The sequence below is a fragment of the Sus scrofa genome, chromosome 13, assembly GCF_054392235.1.
Source record: "Sus scrofa isolate SSC_HxYL_T2T_F1_AM1 chromosome 13, Sscrofa_HxYL_maternal_Yorkshire_Landrace_v2.0, whole genome shotgun sequence".
Classification (NCBI taxonomy): domain Eukaryota; kingdom Metazoa; phylum Chordata; class Mammalia; order Artiodactyla; family Suidae; genus Sus; species Sus scrofa.
Window position 1 is genome coordinate 104,049,675 of NC_139395.1, and position 20,310 is coordinate 104,069,984.

The following is a 20,310-nucleotide window of genomic DNA, read 5'->3' on the forward strand; positions in this document are numbered from 1 at the left end:
AACAGTTTTCTCAGAAAACTAAATGCAGAACTACCATATGATCTAGCAATCCTACTCCTGGGTATATATCCAGACAAAACTACAAATTCAAAAAGATACATGCACCCCTATGTTCACAACAACATTACTCACAATACTCAAGACACGGAAACAACATAAATGTCCACAGTTGAACGGATTAAGAAAACGTGGAACACATACACAACGGAATACTACTCAGCCATAAAAAAGAACAAAATAATACCATTTGCAGCAACATGGATGCAACTAAAGATTCTCATACTAAGTGAAGTAAGTCAGAAAGAAGAAGACAAAAACCATATGATATCACATATATGGAATCTATAATATGGCACAAATGAACCTATCTATAGAACAGAAACAGACTCACGGACATGGAGAACATACTAGTGGTTGCCAAGGGGTGGGGGGGAGTGGGACAGATCGGGAGTTGGGGATTAGTAAATACAAAATATTACATTTAGAATGGATAAGCAATGAGGTCCTATTTTATAGCACAGAGAACTATATCCAGTCTCTTGTGATAGAACATGATGGAAGATACTATGAGAAAAAGAATGTATATATATATATGAATGAGTGGGTCACTTTGCTGTTCAGCAGAAAATGACACAACATTGTAAATCAACTATACTTCAAAAATTTTTTTAAGAAAAGCAAGAAAGAAGTTCTCTTGTGGCACAGTGGGTTAAGGATCTGGAGTTGTCACTGAAGTAGCTTGGATTGCTGCTGTAGCACTGATTCAATCTCTAGCCTGAGAATTTCATATGCCATGGGGACAGCCAAAACTAAAACTCATTTTGGACCTAAGAGGAAAAATGACACAAATCAGAAGGTGTAATTAAAAAAAAATAATACACCAAAAACTTATAATAAAAATATAAGAACCAAAGAAGGAAAGGCTACATAAAAGTAAAGAAGATATGAAAGAGGTCACAGAATTTGACAATTAGACAATAAATACTAACCTTTTTAAATGAAATTTAGAGAACTGGTGGCAGAAACCAAATTACAATGAGCTAAGGTGTTAGTAAGTAGAAGCACAGAGTAAAATCAAACTCCAAGAGGTACGAAAGTGAAGGAAAGAAGAGTAGCAACTTAGAGGTGATACATAATCAACATAACGTATATAAAAATGAAAAAGATCTGAGCCATTGGGGAGAGACTGAATAACCAGGCAAAAGGAAAAAAATAACAGACAAAATGCAAAGGAAGGAGTTCCCATAGAGGCACAGTGGAAACAAATCCGCCTAGAAGCCATGAGGTTGCGGGTTCGATCCCTGGCCTTGTTCAGTGGGTTGAAGATCCAGCATGGCCATGAGCTGTGGTGTAGGTCACAGATGCGGCTCAGATCTAGCATTGCTGTGGCTATGGCATAGGCCAGCAGGTGTAGCTCCAATTAGACCCCTACCCTGGGAAACCTCCATATGCCATGAGTGAGGTCCCGGAAAGAAAAAAAAAAAAAATGCAAAGGCAGAAAGAGATAGAGTCTAATATACAGACTAAGGTATTGCTCTTACAAAGAACAGACCTCTTCCACCTCTGAGATTAAAAGAGGAAAGGCCAAGAGAAGCAGATAATCCTGGAGGTGGCAAGAATGGAAATTCACATCCAGTGGTCTTTATGTTCACAATGCTACCAAAAGAGTCATTATTTCATAACAACATGTAGCATGAAGCTCAAACTGGCAAGGCAACAGAACCAAGCTGCTCTTTATACATAACATATAAAGAGGTTCCATTCCAGTGCTATGTTTTAGAACAGAAAAGCAATCTGGAAGAAAAAAAAAAAGAAGACAACAAAATTTTCTGGTAGGTAGCCTTAAAAGCATAGGCTCTAGAGTCAGAATGTTGGAGACTATATCCTAGCTCCATCATTTACTAGCTAGATGACCTTAGCCAAGTTAATTTCTGTGTTTCAATTTGGTCACCTGGAAAATGAGAATAATACTTTTGAGGATTAAATGAGAAATCTATGAAAATAACTTAAGGAAAAACTGAGCACACAGGAGCTCACTAAATGTTATAAACTGCTATAAAAACAAAAATCATCATCATTAATGGTATTCTCAGAAAAGAGATTCCAACAGTTCATAAATATGGTGTAGTCTTAAATATACATCTTGCTTACCTTGGGGGGGAAGAACTGGAAGAGGCAGAAGTTTACACCAAATCTTATTACAGCAACTGACAGTGTTTCTCTCTCTACTATAAACTTTCAAAGAAAAATTACTTCAATTCAGCAAATATAACCCTAATTCACTTAATTATGTGAATTCCAGTATAAAACGCTGACCAAGCATATTTCTTCCCATGAATGATTCTTTAACATAATACTTTTTATAATGTAAGACAAACATAAATTACATCGCATTTTTAAAGGGCTGTGAAAACTTACAATCCAGTTGCTTAACACAGAAAGTGGACAGATGATCAATGTTGTTCTTGGTCTCTCTTCAACATCAGTCTTCTTAGAACCCTCTACTGCAGATGCTCCTGAAAGAATCAATCAGTGACAGAGCTATCTTTCTTTTTTTTTCTCGAATAGAAATGAACTCAATAAAGTGACGATAAAAATGTGCCTCTATGAAATTACAAAGAAATTAAAATGAAGGACTTGTGTTTCTAGCCATAATGAAGTAAGAGGAACTAGATTTTACCTTGCCACTTTATACAACTTAAAACCTAGGTAGGTGATTATTTATCGGGGGGGGGGGAGGTAGAGGACTGTGACAGGAGGGGGCACAAGGAGGAAGTTTCAAAAATCTCCTGATACTCATTAGGTTATTCATAGTTTTTAGGGTGAATGGTTTTATGCAATATTCTGAATTTATATTAGAGTTAGTATGATGAACTGCAAGATGACCCCCAACAATATCTGCTTACAACCTTGTGTAGTCCCCTCCCACATTCAACCAATGTTGCTCTATGTAACCAATAGGATATAGCAGAAAGGATGATGTACCACTTCTGAGGTTAAATTCTAGAAGATGCAGCCAGTCTCAGGGGTTCTCTCCCTCTCTCTAGTCGGGCTCTCTCTGATTACTCTCTCAAGGGGAAGCCAGCTGCCATGTTGTGAGGACACTCAGGCAGCTTATAGAAAGACACACTACAATTTTATTTTCTACTCCCCTACCAGACAGTATTTACATTATTTCCTATGTATCACTAAAATAATGTGGCAACAAAAAGTATTTTTTCACATCTCCTTGTACATACCTAGAGTTCTTGGTGATTTATCTTTGGCTTCATTATTTTTGGCCTACTTGCTCTCTATGGTAATTTACACTCCCATCTAGCATGTGTTCCTGCTATTGCACAACCTTGCCTACACTCGACACTGATATTTTTAAATATTTATAAACATGATGGGTTAGATGGTATCTCACTATTCCTTTAATTTGTATTTCCCCAATGACTGATGACTGAGTCTGCCTATCTTTCTCTATGTTTACTGGTTATTTGGGTTTCCTTTCCATGGACTATACATTTATATTGTCAATGTTTATTCTATTTGGATGTCTTTTTCTAATTAACTTGTAAAGGATTCTTTATATATTCTAGATACTAATCCTTTCTAAGTTACACTTATCCCAAATTTTTCTTAAGACTTATCATTCTTCACTATGTTTATAGTGACTTTATTTATTTATTTATTTTATTTTGGCTGCTCCATGGCACATGGACCTCCTGGGCCAGGGATCAGATCTGAGCCGCAGTTGTAACTTATGCCACACCTATGCCTGGGTGGGGAACAAACCTGCGTCCTGGCAATTCAGAGATGCTGCCAATCCCATTGAACCACAGCAGGAGCTCCTACGGTCCTTTCAATGCATGGAAATTTTATATGCAGACAATTTAATCAACCTTTTTCTTCCTTTTGTCTTAAATTTAAGAAATCACTATCTACCCAACAAGATATAGCTTCCATCTTCACTAACTGATTTTTGTTTCTATTCTGCTTCTCTTCCATAAATATGGTATTTTGGTTCTATTTCATCTATGATTTTTCAAGTTTCTTGTGTTATAGCTATGTGTCTGTAACAGAAAGGAACTTTTTTCCTGTGAATTTAATTCTATCTCAATTAAAAATTTCACTTTCCAGAATTCCCACTGTGGTGCAACGGGACTGACAGTGTCTTAGGAGCACTGGAATACACAGGTTCAATCAGCAGCCCAGCACAATGGATTGGGGATTAGGCGTTGCCACAGCTGCAGCTTAGGTGGAGACTGTGGCTCGGATCTGATTCCTGCTCAGGGAACTCCAAATGCTGCTGCAGGGTGACCCCCCCCAAAAAAAGAAAAGAAAGAAAAAAATTACACTTTTCTTGAAATTTCTAAAGTTAAGGTCAAGAGTGATCTAAAACCTGGATTTTCCTATTCATAATTGTCGAATTTTTATTATTTTTTATTTATTTATTTCTTGTCTTTTTTTTTTTTGCCATTTCTTGGGCTGCTCCCATGACATATGGGGGTTCCCAGGCTAGGGGTCAAATCGGAGCTGTAGCCACTGGCCTACACCAGAGCCACAGCAACGCGGGATCCGAGCCGCATCTGCGATCTACACCACAGCTCACGGTAACGCCGGATCCTTAACCCACTGAGCAAGGCCACGGATCGAACCCACAACCTCATGGTTCCTAGTCAGATTTGTTAACCACTGAGCCTCAATGGGAACTCCCACATAATTGTTTGATTTTTAGACCAAAGTTAGCTCTCATTATCAGCTCAAATATCACTTTCTTAAATAGGCACCTTCGATCAATCTTTATTTCATAATCCTCCTTTATTTTCTTTAGAGCACTTATTTAATTAAAGTTATGACATATATTTAGGTGCTCCTAGGTTGGGTGCATATATTTACCATTGATTTATATCTTCTTCTTGGATTGATTCCTCAATCATTATGTAGTGACCTTCTCTATCTCTTGTAACAGTCTGTACTTTAAAGTTTATCTCATAAAAGTACTGATACTCCAGCTTTCTTTTCATTTCCATTTGCAGGAAATATATTTTTCCATCCCCTCACTTTTAGTCTGTCTGTGTACTTCCCTAGATCTGAAGTAAGTCTTTTTTAGGTAGCACATATATGGGTCTTGTTTTTGTATCCATTCAGCTACTCTATATCTTTTGGTTTAAGCATTTAGTCCATTTATATTTAAGGTATTATTGATATGTATGCTCTTACTGCCATTTTGTTAACTGTTTTGGATTTGGTTTTGCAGGTCATTTTTCCCCATTTCTTTGTCTTTTGTTCTCTTGTGATTTGATAGCTATCTTTAGTGTTACGTCTGGACTCCTTTTCTTTTTAGTGTGTATTCCTATTATAGATTTTTGGTTTGCAGTTACCATGAGGTTCTGTAGAGCAGTCTAGATAGATACATACGTGACTGTTTTAAGTTGCTGATTTCTTACATGCATGACTTCCTACCTTTACTGTATATTTGCCTTTACTGGTGAGCTTTTTCATTTTGTAATTTTCTTGTTTCTAGTTGTGACTTTTTCTTTTTTGCCTAGAGAAATTCCTTTAACATTTGTTGTAAAGCTGGTTTGGTGGTATAGAATTCTTTTAGCTTTTGCTTGTTTATAAGACTTTAGGTTCCTCCATCAAATTTAAAGAAGACACATGCTGGAGTATTCTTGGCTGAGAACACTTGTTCCCTTTCATCATTTTAAATATGTCATACCACTCCCTTCTGCCCCAAACAGTTTCTGCTGAAGAAACAGCTGGTAGCCTTACAAAAGTTCCCTTGTATATTACTTGTTGCTTTTTCCTTGCTATATTAAATATTCTCTTTACCTTTAACTTCTGTCATTTTAATTACAATATGTCTTGGTGTTTTCCTTTTGGGATCATACTGTAAGGGACCCTCTGCTTTCTGGATTTGGGTGACTGTTTCTTTTCCAAGATTAGAGAAGTTTCCAGCTATTATGTCTCAGGCCCTTTTTCTCTCTTCTCCTCCTGGGACACCATAATGCAAATAGTCGTGGGCTTGATATTCTCCCAGAAGTCTCTTAAAATGTCCTCATTTCTTTTCATTCTTTTTTCTGTTCAGCAGCAGTGATTTTCACAGAGCTAGAGGAATCAGGTTCCCTGACTTCAGACTATAGTACAAAGCCACAGTAATCAAAACAGTATAGTACTAGGAGTTCCCATTGTGGCTCAGCAGTAATGAACCCAAATAGTATCCATGAGGATTCGGGTCTGATCCCTGACTCTGCTCAGTGGGTTAAAAATCCAGTGTTGCTGTGAACTGTGGTATAGGTCACAGACACAGCTTGGATCTGGCGTTGCTGCTGAGGCACAGGCCGGCAGCTGCAATTCCAGTTCAACCCCTAGCCTAGGACTTCCACATGCTGAGGGTGCCACCCTAAAAAGCAAAAAAAAAAAAAAAAAAAAAAAAAGAAATTCACAAAATAGCATAGTACCATCACAAAACAGTCAGATAGATCAGGGGAACAAGACAGAGTCTAGAAATAAACCCACAGACTTATGGTCAATTAATCTATGATAAAGAAGGCTAGACTATACAATAGAGAAAAGACAATCTCTTCAATAAGTGGTTCTGGGACAACTGGACAACTACATATATATTAAGAATGAAATTAGAACATTCACTAATACCACATACGAAAACTCAAAATGGATTAAAGATCTAAATGTAAGGCTGGATGCTATAAAACTCCTAGAGGAAAATATACACAGAACATGTTTTGACATAAATTTCAGCAAATTTTTTTTGGATCTGTCTCCTAAAGAAAGTAAAGGGAATAAAAGCAATAATAAACAAATAGAACCTAATTAAACTTAAAAGCTTTTGGACAGCAAAAGAAAACATTGATAAAATGAAAAAAGAAGCTACTGAATGGGAGAAAATATTTGCAAATGATAAGACAGATAAGACATTAGATCCAACACATATAAACAGCTCATACATCAAAACAATTCAACATCAAAATCACAGATAACCCAATTATAAAATAGGCAGAAGACCTGAATAGATATTTCCAAAGAAATACAGATGAACAAGAAGCACATGAAGAGATGCTCAATATCATTAATCATAAGGGAAATGCAAATCAAAATCACCATGAGATATCACCTTACACCTCTCAGAATGGTTAACATTCTGATAAGTACTGGTGAGGATGTGAAGGAAAGGGAAACCCTCCTACACTGTTAGTGGGAATGTAAACTGGTGTAGCCACTGTGGAAAACAGTATGAACATTTCTCAAAAAACTAAAAATACAACTACCACGTGACCCAGCAATTCCATTCTTGAATATATATCTGAAGACCAAAAAACACTCATTTGAAAAGATGTATGCACCCCAATGTTCAGGGCATTATTTACAACAGCCAAGATATGGAAGCAATCTAAGTGTCCATCAACAGATGAATGCATAAAGAATATGCATACACACACACATATAATGGAATATTATATATATTACATACATAACAGTATACACACACACACACACACACACACTCACACACACATATATAATGGAATATTACACAGCCTTTAAAAAGAGATGAAATTTTGCCATTTACAGCAACATGGATGGACTTGGAGGGTATTATGCTAAGTGAAATAAGTCAAAGAAAACAAATACTGTATGATATCACATATATGTGGAATCTAAAAAATACAACAAACTAGGGAATATAACAAAAAAGAAAAAGGCTCACAGAAATAGAAAACAAACTAGTGGTTACCAACGGAGAAAGGAAGAAGCGAGGGGCAATATAGGAATAAGAAAGTAGAGGTACAAACTAGTAAGTATAAAATAAGCAACAAGGATATACTGTACAACCCAAGGAATATCACAAATATTTTATAAAACCATAAATGGAGTATAACCTTTAAAAATTGTGAATCACTATACTGTACACCTATAACTTATATAATACTGTTCAGCAACTATACTTCAATTAAAAAATGTTTTAAATTATGTGTTTATGTTTCCCTCCCACCCCCCCGACAGCACTAGATAAGCTCCATGAAAACAGTCTTTGGTTTGCTATACCCTCAACATGTAAAACAGGAACTAAGATAAAGAAATACAGTAACTTGTTACAGATCACCTTAACCACAGTCTCTTTCCATTTGAAATATTCAGAATCTTAAGCACTGTCATTTTCCTATGAATTACAAAATATAAAGTTATAATGGGGGAGTTCCCGACATGGCTCAGTGGTTAATGAATCTGACTAGGAACCATGAGATTGCAGGTTCGATCCCTGGCCTCTCTCAGTGGGTTAAGGATCCGGCGTTGCCGTGATCTGTGGTGTAGGTCACAAATGCGGCTCAGATCCCACGTTGATGTGGCTCTGGTATAGGCCGGCAGATACATCTCCAACTAGACCCCTAGCCTGGGAACCTCCAGATGCCATGAGTGTGGCCCTTAGAAAAGACAAAAAAAAAAATTTATAATGAAGATCACTGACATTTTTAAATTGAAAATCAAATTCTTATACCAAGAATTAAAATTGTATTATAATTCTAATTAATCCAAATGAAATTAAGTTTTAAAGTAGCCATAAATTGTTCTATGCCTTTACTAGGAAAAACATCTCTGCTACTCAAACAAGTAATAGTCCCCCTTCCCATCATATTTTTGACCAAACTAAAACATACAGAATAGGAAAATACATCAAAGTGCACTTTTAAAAATGAGATTTTTTTTTTCTTTTCACTACTTAAATTTCTTTTAATATGGTTTTATAACTTTTGTCATTAAAATCTTTTTCTTTGAAAAATACAAAAAACAAACCAAACAAAAGCTAAAAATCCAGAAGATTTACTAACCCTTTTTCAACATTTTCTTTTTCATTGTAGGGGTAGATGAAGTAAGTGCACATGCAAACTCTGCATCTTCTTTAACCTTAGATGATCCTGCTGAGGTAAAAACCAGAGAATCATTAAGATAGTTAAAAACTAATTCTCTCCTGTACTTAGGTACAGGTACTTTCAAAGGACAGGAAATATAATACCACTTCCAAACTCTCTTAGGAGCGTATATCATTAAATAAAAATAAAATAGTAACCAAATTGCGTCTTCTAAGCATATTCTTCTAGCTCAGAGAAGAAAGGCAAAAAATGTAGTCATTTATGATAAATTTTTGCTTCTCTTGAGGAAGAGAAGTAAAAACAGAAGTAACCATATGCAGAGTGACTCAGCTCCCAGGTGGAAGGAGAATTTTCAGTGAAACAGGTGATTAACATTTAATGAAAAGGCTGCCAAATTTTCAGATCAGTCAATGGTGATGAGTTACTTTCCAAAAGTAATACAGTTTCTTACTAAGAATATAATATGATCTGGAGTTCCCGTTGTGGCACAGTGGTTAACGAATTCGACTAGGAACCATGAGGTTGCAGGTTCGGTCCCTGGCCTTGCTCAGGGGGTTGAGGACCCAGCATTGCCGTGAGCTGTGGTGTAGATTGCAGACGCAGCTCGGATCCTGTGCTGCTGTGGCTCTGGTGTAGGCCGGCGGCTGCGGCTCCAATCAGACCCCTAGCCTGGGAACCTCCATATGCCACAGAAACAGCCCTAGCAAAGGCAAAAAGACAAAAAGTCTACAAACAATAAGTGCTGGAGAGGATGTGGAGAAAAAGGAACACTAGTACACTGCTGGTGGGATTGTAAATTGGTGCAACCACTGTGGAAAGCAGTATGGAGATTCCTCAGAAAACTAAACAGAACTACCATCTGATCCAGCAATCCCACTCCTGGGCATCTATCCAGAGAAAACCACGACTCACAAAGACACATGTACTCCAATGTTTACTGTGGCACTATTTACAATAGCCAAGACATGGAAACAACCTAAATGTCCATCGACAGAGGAGTGGATCCAAAAGATGTGGTACATATACACAATGGAATATTACTCAGCCATTAAAAAGAACGAAATACAAGCATTTTTTGCAACATGGATGGACCTAGAAACTATCATACTAAGTGAAGTCAGCCATACAATGAGACACCAACATCAAATGCTTTCACTGACATGCGGAATCTGAAAAAAGGACAGACTGAACTTCTTTGCAGAACAGATGCTGACTCACAGACACTGAAAAACTTATGGTCTCTGGAGGAGACAGTTTGGGGGGTGGGGGGATGTGCCTGGGCTGTGGGATGGAAATCCTGTGAAATCAGATTGTTATGATCATTATACAACCACAGATGTGATAAATTCATTTGAGTAATAAAAAAAATGGGAAAAAAAGAATATAATATGATCTGATTAAGAGGAAAAGAAAATAAAGTGAATGTTTTAAAGATAAAGGAAAAAGTAAAGATACTCACTGAATACTTGTAAATTTGTCTAATGCTCACAATAATAATAGTATTACAATGCTAACAAGGCACTCTCACCCTACTTTTGTAACTATAATTCATACTTATATGAAAAAGGCTTTATTAAAGTCATTTTATAAATAGTAATTTTATTTAAAGTTGGTTTAAATATTTTCTCTTAGGTTTTAATTTGCACCTATTCCTTCAATTTGCCTCATTCATTGAACCCTTGGTAAACTCCATAATAGTTCAAATGTAAAAAGCAGTCCAATTCAAGACCTATTACTAAAGAATTCCAAGCTAGACAGATACAAATCAATAAGGTTTTATTTTAAAAATCTCCAAGTGTAGATTAGAGATATTGAGAGATATATACATACCTCTGACTCTGATTTTAGTCTCTGATTGTGTATTTTTCAGTTTGCCTAAAAACAAAACCAAATATAAAATGGTCACACTAAGAAGTTAAAATATAGGATACATTATCAAGTCAAACTCATTTCATATTACCTTTCATTTTCTGTGGCAAGTCACTTGTGTCAATGTCCTCTGAATCGCTGCTTTCAGTGTACTGTACAACAGTTTTCCTTCTAAAATTAAGTATACACAAATTTTTAAGCAACCCGAAACAAAAATGGGATATAAAAAATCATGTTTCACAAATGCAGTACAAATGCTTTGATCTTGCCCTTTTATTTTTTGAAAAAATTTCAAGAGAAAGTATTTTCATTTGACAAATGAAAGTCAAATTTGCTAAAAGCATTTTCCTTTCACAGATGCATTCACTATACAAAATACAAGTATCACTACTATTAAATTAAATTTGAGGAAGTAAATCATTCTAAATTAGCAATTACTTGACTACTTTAATATCTGATAATTCAATTAAAACACATAAAACTAGAAAAAAACTAGACTATCAAAAAAAAAAAAAACCTCTCCAATATAATGAAGCAAACAGATTAAGGGACAAAAATATAATTCACAAAAAAATTTTTATAAATTTCATGTAAAACTGGTACAATATGGTGGTTAAGTGCCTAAGAACAATGGACTCTGAACTGAGACTCTATGCCACCATTTATTTGCTATGTGACTTTGGGCAAGTCACCTAATATTCTTCTAAGCTTCAGTTTCCTCACTTGGAAAATAGGAAGAAAGATACAATCCACTTCACAGGATAAAAATGTATTACCATAGGAAGTTCCCACTGTGGCTCAGTGGTAATGAGCCCGTCTAGTACCAGTGAGGATGCAGGTTTGACCCCTGGCCTTGCTCAGTGGGTTCAGGATCCGGCACTGCTGTGAGCTGTGGTGAAGGTCACAGACGTGGCTCCTTGGATCCTCTGTTGCTGTGGCTGTGACACAGGCTGGCAGCTGTAGCTCCATTTCAACCTCTAGCCAGGGAACTTCCATATGCCGCAGGTGCAGCCCTAAAAAGCAAAAAAAAACAAAAAAAGGTATTACTATATGCAAAGCCCCTACAATAATGCCTGTTGTACTGTAAGTATCTATGTATCAGTTATACTATGTGTATCAGTCGTTATTGTTAGTTTGCCCCATGTCATTATTATCTCCACACCCTCTATCTGATCTTGCCTACCTACAGTGCTCTGTAACCCACACCCACGGTCAGTTCAGAGTTATAAGATTTGAGATATAGATGAAAGGGAAACATGAGTTCTGGTTTTGTGCTCAGTTCAGAGAGGTATTAAAGAATGAGAAAAATTAACAAAGCTTCAGTTTTGAGATCTCTACAGGTGGAACAGCTATCAGGTGGAACAGCTATCAGGGACACACTTGAAGTCCCACCTGTAGATATCGATGGTGGACAATAAAACACAAAAGCCAATGCTGCAGGAGTGGCCCTAGAAAAAGCAAAAAGACAAAAAACAAAAAACAAACAAAAAAAAACACCCCACAAAAGCCAAGTATTTAGATCTACCCCAGAATATAAATAAAATTTATAAAGTTAATAGATTCAAGAGGAGGTCAGGAGGGCCTTATGCCCTGTATTCAAATTCTCTCCCTAGCCTACCTAAATATCTTCATAATAATTTTATAATGTCTTATTTCCACTAAAGATGAAGTGAGAAAGAACCAAGATGAGCAAAGAATGCTTTTGTCAAGCCATCCAAGCCATCATCAGTTCTCAGCTCCTCCAATTTATAAAGAAAACTCTTCTAAAGTCTCAACAAGAACAGAAACCCAATGGCTAGATCTTAGTTGAAAGAAACAGGAAAACAGCAGAAATGCAAGTGATTACTAAAAATTACCAATTCACCGCTTTCATATATTAATATTACTTTTTTTCACCTATAAAATGAAAACAGGAGTTCCTGCCGTGGTACAGTGGGTTAAGAACCCAACTGCAGTAGTTCAGGTAGCTGTGGAGGTGTGGTTTGATCCCTGGCCCTGCACAGAAGGTTAAAGGATCTGGCAGTGCTGCAGATGTAGCTCAGATTCACATTCCTGGCCTGGGAACTTCCATATGCTGCAAGTACAGCCATTAATAAGATAATAATAACACATGAAGTAAAATGAGTACAGCCTTCCCAATATATGAAATAAAATGAGAACAGTGATTTTAGCAGTTTCAAATTAAAAAATATATTTGAAAGAACTATGTGACTGAATAATGGTCCTATCTCTCTCCTACATGTAAGAGAATGGAGAAAGAGTTTAAACATGTTATATAAAATCAAACCATAATGGAGTTTACCTTTTGGGGCGGGAGCTAGACAATTCTGACTTGGGATATTTATTCTTTCCCTTGACATCTGAAATACTGGGTTCTCCACTACATCTAGATCCTTCCATTTCAAAGAAAAGGACAAATATACAGAGTATTAGTAAATTGTTTTAGACTATATTATCCTTAAAACCTTAGTTTTCCAACTCAATAGTTCAACTTTCTTAATACCATCATTCCACTTTTCTTTCCAGTAAACCAGCCAGCTATCCTCTCTACAGTTTCCTAATCTAGTATTTTCTCACCAAAAAGTACCTGAAGTTTTTTTTGTACAGTCTTTCCCCTGTAGTTATCCAGCCAACCCCCACATGGGCTTAATTTCCTGCTGTACCAAGGCTGCTGAGAGCTGCTGGGGGAAAAAATGAATAAATAGGAGATATTAAAAATGTCCATTTTCCAAAGTTCTCTGGGGGCTCGGTAGGTTCAAGATTTGGCATTGTCACTGATGTGACTTTAGCAGCTGCTGTGGCACAGGTCTGATTCCTGGCCTGGGAATCTCCATATACAGCGGGTGCACTGTCCCTGGCCAAATGTCTATTCTACAACCTCAGCAGTCACCTTGTGTCACTTAGCAACTCTTTTAGCTCACACAGCCTCCCTACCCATTCACGAGAATGATCTATATTACACTAGATCCTCTGCCAAGATTTTTAACTCCTTTTACTCCAAGAGGATGACCTACTTCATTTTACAAAAGAAAATCAGATATCTTCATCTATAAGCTATCAATTTTCCTTTCCTATGTTTTTATTCCCTCAATTATCTGTATTTTCCCTCAACCCTACTTCCTTTCCCTCTAATGCTAACTCATCTGTTTTCTTGATCTCATTTCCTCCCACAGGCCAACAACTTATTCTCTCCATTATATCCTATCTTTTCCTATCCATGAATTTCTTTCTTAACCCCCCACCAAAAGCCCTCAATTCTGCCTCCCTCTCCAAGTATTTTTCTCCTATATCAAATAGCAAAATATATAACAGCATACAGTTATTTCCAATTCTTCATCCACTAGTCTTAATTTAAAATATTTTCACATTGCTGTGGCTGTGGCATAAGCCAGTGGCTACAGCTCTGATTCAAACCCTGGCCTGGGAACCTCCATATGCCACAGGTGTGGCCCTAAAATATATAATTTTTTTTCAACGTTGCTCTGGTCTAACCAATCTTCAAAAATTAATTTTGTGGTCACTGGTTGCAAAATCCAGCCATATAACTGTTAAATCCATAGACCCCTCTTCATTTCTCCTCTGACTTCAGAATTCGGCTCTAACCTGTTTCTATCCTGACCTGCTGTTGTTCCTGCACATAGCATTATGAATACCGTAAACTACTCTGAGACCCCAGAACAATATGCTCTCTCTTTTGTTTTGAGCTTCCCTTTCACGGAATTTTTTTCTCAACCAAAAATGCTCTTTCTCAGTTTCTCTGATTTACATACTACCACCCAATTCCATTATCGCCTCCTTGATGAAAAACTTCCTGATTACTAGTCCTCATGAGAATCTTTAGGAAAAGAGATCTGAAATTTTTGTATAGTACTAAGCCAGAGTGGGAATTATATCATTAAGTTGGAAAAAATCTAAATGAAACATGGGGTCATGTTCAAAATTAAAGTTTACCTTTGGTTAGTCCATCTGCCTTTTCACTGGTATTGTTCCCTCCAAGTTGCACAGATTCATCGTAAACATTACATTCCTGGATGAAAACGCATATTTCTTACATAACTACTGTCAGTTTAAAAATGCATCTCATTTTATATTGATTTACCTTACATAATAAGGACCACCTAAATTGCTACCCCATTCTATAGCAATGGGAGAAGATGCATTAAGAGGAAAAATGTACAAACTGATGAAAAAAATTTTCACAGGTACCTCAAAAAAGAAAACTAGTCCATCTTAACCTTTTCAAAGGGAATACAAAAAGCAAACCACAATTATAAACTGCACATTAGTTACTGTGAGAAACATTCATAAATGGGATTTTAGAATTAAAAGGAATTCTAAGACTAAAAACTCAATAACTCAAAAGTCCCTGCTCAGTAAATAATAGATCTTAAGTGAGGCTGCCACTGACATCCTGTTTTTCTGGAATTCCCAGAGTGGATAGGGGAACAGTCAGGTTTCAGAGTGCCTCCTCTCTTACTGACTTTTTCCTTTTCCTTTCACATGTTCTCCATTGTTTCAAAATACAAAATCCAATCAAAACCTAGGTATTCATGAGCATAAAATTTCTATAGAAGTAAAATTTTATAGTTTTTTGTGAAAATCTTTTCAACTGAGTCTAGTAGGGCAAGGTTCCTCCAATCTTATTTTTAATTCTTGACTTGGTTCTACAGTAGGCATGACAAAGGATTTAATTAATTCTTTCAGTTTAAAAGGGAGCTCATACTGTAAAAGTCAGATCATTTTTTAATCAAAACCTGAGAGTGGTGTTCAAGATTGATTGGCAGGAGTACAAAGTAATCTCTGCCTAGAATTAGTGCTAATAAAGGATAATTGATTTTAATTTTTAAAAAAGAATTTTATTTTTTTATTATTATTATAGTTGATTTACAATGTTTCATCAAGTTCTGCTGTACAACAAAGTGACCCAATCACACACATTTCCCTGTGCTATACAGTAGGATCTCATTGCCAAAAAACAGAATTTTAAACGTTTTATAAAATCCTATTAGAGTGTAAGTTTTACTAAAAACGTTGTTGAAAAGATAATCTATCCCCTTTCAATGGTATAGTCTAAATAAATTAAAAATCCAAGATGTTCCATTTTTAGAGATAATCAGTAGTATGTATTATTTAGATAACTAACTTTTTAAAACATTAACTCTAAGAAACTGACGTTAAAAATGCCATTCATCAAACATTCTACCCAGCCTTCAGTAATCAGTATAATCATTTATATTATATTAAGTAGTATGCAAAAAATAATTCAAGGAGTTTCTGTCATGGCTCAGCGGAAACAAATCCGACTAGGAACCATGAGGTTGCGGGTTCAATCCCTGGCCTCGCTCAGTGGGTTAAGGATCCGGCGTTGCCGTGAGCTGTGGTGTAGGTCACAGATGCGGCTCAGATCTGGCATTGCTGTGACTCTGGTGTAGGCTGGCAGCTGCAGCTCTGATTAGATCCCTAGCCTGGGAACCTCCATATGCTGTGGGTGTGGCCCTAAAAGGACAAAAGACAAAAGAAAAAAAAAAGGAAAAAAAAGAATTCAGAAGTTTATCTACAAATAAAGGATATCCTCTACATTATTCTTGTTATATTAAATAGTTTTGCTTAGTAAGCCTTTTCTTCATAAAGTTCAAAGACATAAAGACCAACCTATTAAATTATAAATACTCCAATATCATAGAATTTAAATTAACATTTTACTCTGTAAGCTTGGACTAGCCAAATCTATTTGAAATAATGAAAATTTTGTTGCAATAAATGCTTAGCTAGAAATCACATTTTCAGCCTCAATTTCAACAAATATAGCAAAATAAATACCCTAAAAACTTCCTACTACATGATACCTTATATGCATGGCTGATCTTGGGGAATAAAGGGAAAGCTTTACTGAAAACAGATAATTTTTAAATTGATAATTGACAATGAAGCTATAAGTAGTCTTAAGTGCTATTCTTCAGTTTTAAAAACTAAATGTAGAAAGAAAAGGACATAGGCATTGAACTATCAGGGTAGGGAACTGAATCCAAATGTTAACAACACTAAACTCCCCATCAAAGTACAAAGAAGGAAATGTAACTAAGTGCAAAAATTAATAAAACAGAATCTTAATAAACAGTGGCAGGGAAGTGATGTGCAGCATCTTTGAAACCTAAAAAAATCAGAAGAACAGCAGTAGAGAAAATTCCAATAAAGAGATATATTTACATATACTTTGCATTTAGTTATTTCCTACTTTAAGTTGTTTGGATTTTCAGCTGAGAATGAAGAGTAACTGTTTCACACCAATAACATTTATTTTCCCCACAAAACTAAATAATTATTAATTCTTAGAAACTGAATATAATACATTGTGTATGTATGCTATATACAAAAACATACATTATCAAAAACAGTCACTCATATCTTATAACTCAGATATAGTTATCATTATTAACATTTTGGTACATACAGTGTGTGTGACTACACTTATATATAAATAAGTATTTACAAAATGAAAACTCAAACTCTATACACAAATGTGCACCTGTTTTTTTTCTTAACTAAAAAATATCATGAAAGTAAACACTCTTCAAAAATAGGATTTTGTAGTTATATAACATTAAATTTTATTGTTATATTGTAATTTAACTGTTACCTCATTGAGAAGTGTTTCTTTTCTGCCTTTAAAATATTCTGGGGGAAAAATACTTATATTTTTCTCTTTGGAAAAAAATGCATTTCTGATCACTTCTTTAATTTCTTGAAATAGCATTACTGAGTCAAAGATTATAAACCCTTCAAAGGCTTTTGATACACATTACTAAACTGCCTTCCAGAATGTGCCTTCATTCTTACCAGCAACATACAAGAAAGGCCATTCATCAAATCTCTAAAAATCTGGTATTATCAATACCAAATGGCAATAATTTTTAAAAGACAATAGATTTTATAATAAATCAGAGACATCAGAAAAAAACTCACATACTTTACCTTCTTCAGTTGATTTTTTTTAATTCTTTCAAAAGGAAGAGGTTTGCCATCATGGAAGTTGGTAAGAATCACTGCAATGGCTGTCAGAGTTTTACCCTTTAAATAAATGTTTTATAAAAACAAATGGTCAGACTCTGAAACCCAGCCCACCAGAGAACATTCCAAAACCACATTTAATGAAAAAAATATTTCATTAAGTTAGTAAATGCTTTACCACATTGTATTACCAAGAATTATTAAATAAAATATTATAAGCATCTCTGAGAAGTGTCATTTTATTGAATGACTGTTTTAAAATTTTATGTCTAAACCTGAACTATAAAAACTTTATAATTAAACTACAACTATTTGCTTGCCATGTAATTCAGATCTAACATAAAATGATTAGTAATTCCAATATAAAAATAAGATATTTTATTTAAAAATAAAAGCTTAAAAGCTACCATACCAATAACACATAAAGGATATATTTCTTGTGCATTTTTCTTAAATATAAACATTATTTTCCATAGCTTAATTTATAATTAGCAACACAGAAATAAATCTCTGTCAATTTTAAAGCAGTGTAAAGCAGCAGTTTACAGAGTGCTGTCCACAGGTCCTAGAAGTTCTCCAGGACCCTTTCAGGAGTATGTGCTGTCAAAACTATTTTAGTAATACTACTGGGACTTCATTTGTGTTGATATATGAAGTAATTCCACAAAAGCAACGGTGGGTAAAACTGCTGCTGCCTTAGAATGAAACAGAGCTGTTGGCACTACATTGTACCAGTGGTCATTATATTTGGAACCATCACATAAGTAAAAAACAAAGTTTCACTTTAAGAATGTTCTTGATGAAGCAGTACACATTCATTTATCAAATCTTACCTCTTAAGTACATCTTTTGAATATTTTGTATCACAAGATAAGAGGTATAGAAAATACTTCTTTTGCACAACAAAATATGAAGGTTATCTAGAGCAAAGTCCCTTGAGACTAAACTGAAGTTCAACTAGCTACCATGCATCATCATGCATTATCACTTCCAAGTATTAACCTTGTAACTGAAAGAACTGACAACTAGTTATTTATGACTGAGTGCCAGACATTTTCTTGAAAAATGAATAAAGTGAGCCTATCAACTCCAAGGAAAACTGACAGTATTTGTTGCTAATGATAAAATTTGAGCTTTCAAGTAAAAATTTGAATATTAGAAAACTTGTATCCAATGCTGAAAGCACAGAAGCTTCCCAAATGTAAATATCTTTCTTTTTTTTTTTTTTTTTTTTTTGCCTTTTCTAGGACCGCTCCCACAGCATATGGAGGTTCCCAGGCTAGAGGTCTAATCAGAGCTGTAGCTGCCGGCCTAAGCCACAGCCACAGCAACGCTGGACCCTTAACCCACTGAGCAAGGCCAGGGATCGGACCCGCAACCTCATGGTTCCTAGTTGGCCAGGGATCGAACCCGCAACCTCATGGTTCCTAGTTGGATTCGTTAACCACTGTGCCACGACAGGAACTCCGTAAATATCTTTCTAATAAGATCAGCGGTAGTATCAATGAATGTAAATTCTTTAATACTGCATAATGAAATGCATCAACATTTGGCATTTCTGTGTAACTCGGAGAACCAATCTTTTCCAAATGAGCAATACTTTGTTACAAAATCATGCATGGGTAAAATATCCACTCAATGTGCCAGCTACACTAGTGGATATTAATGGAACAAAGTATAAAAAGTTCACTGATAAGATTTTTAGGTTCTAAGTTATAACTATTAACCTTTAATAAATTAATACTTGTTTAATCTTATCGTTGTATCTAGTTATCTAAAAAAGCTATTAAAATACTCCCTTTTACAACTGGATAGCTGTGTGAGGACTAATTTTCTTTATATACTTCAACCAAAATAACATATTATAACAGTATGAATGAAAAAACAGATTATAATTTAGCTGTCAACTATCAGGCCAGACATTAAAGAAATCTGCAAAAATGAGGAGTTCCTGTCATGGCTCAGCAGTAACAAACCAGACTAGTATCCATGAGGATGTGGGTTTCATCTCTGGCCTTGCTCAGCAGGTTAAGGATCCGGTGTTGCCATGAGCTGTAAAGTGGGTCACAGATGCACCTTGGATCCTATGTAGCTGTGGTGTAGGCCAGCAGCTATAGCTCTGATTCGACCCCTAGCCTGGGAATTTCTATAGGCATGGGTGTAGCCCTAAAAAAAAAAAACCAAAAAATCTGCAAAAATGTCAAATGTAAATGCCAGCCTTATCAAAATTGCTTTTCTTTTAGAGTACTTTTCATTTTAAATACGCTATTTCTGTTTACAAGTAATGAGTTTTGTTAACTATTATTTTAAAAACAATCAGAAAAATTTAATATCTAAATCATAAATATTAAGACATATTAATATAGAAAACTCACAAAAACAAAAGCTCTTTGAGATTCTCAATAATTTTCAAGAATGTAAAGCGTTGCTGAGACCAAAAAGAATAAAAACTGCTGGTGTAAGGAATCATATCTTCCTATTAGAAAGCCCGTGAGGAATTCCTGTTGTGGCTCAGCACGTTAAGGACCCAACATTGTCTCTGTGAGAATGCGGG

General features: G+C 35.6%; 1 protein-coding gene across 8 annotated transcripts in view; it reads right to left on the bottom strand.

The window, feature by feature from the left end:
* Positions 1-20,310, bottom strand: part of HLTF (helicase like transcription factor) — a 71,865-nt gene that overhangs the window by 34,745 nt on the left and 16,810 nt on the right. For 4 of the 8 annotated variants that reach the window (XM_084990021.1, XM_084990017.1, XM_084990019.1 and 1 more), the window contains exons 8-14: positions 17,721-17,816; positions 14,700-14,775; positions 13,051-13,141; positions 10,840-10,919; positions 10,710-10,754; positions 8,838-8,924; positions 2,419-2,516 (exon numbers count right to left, since the gene is read on the bottom strand). In XM_084990021.1, coding sequence (XP_084846147.1) covers positions 2,419-2,516; positions 8,838-8,924; positions 10,710-10,754; positions 10,840-10,919; positions 13,051-13,141; positions 14,700-14,775; positions 17,721-17,816 — 573 coding nt within the window. Of the gene's footprint in view, positions 1-2,418; positions 2,517-8,837; positions 8,928-10,709; positions 10,755-10,839; positions 10,920-13,050; positions 13,142-14,699; positions 14,776-17,720; positions 17,817-20,310 lie in introns of all 8 variants that reach the window. The other 4 variants (XM_084990018.1, XM_003358605.6, XM_013992063.3 and 1 more) reach the window with 1 other exon arrangement.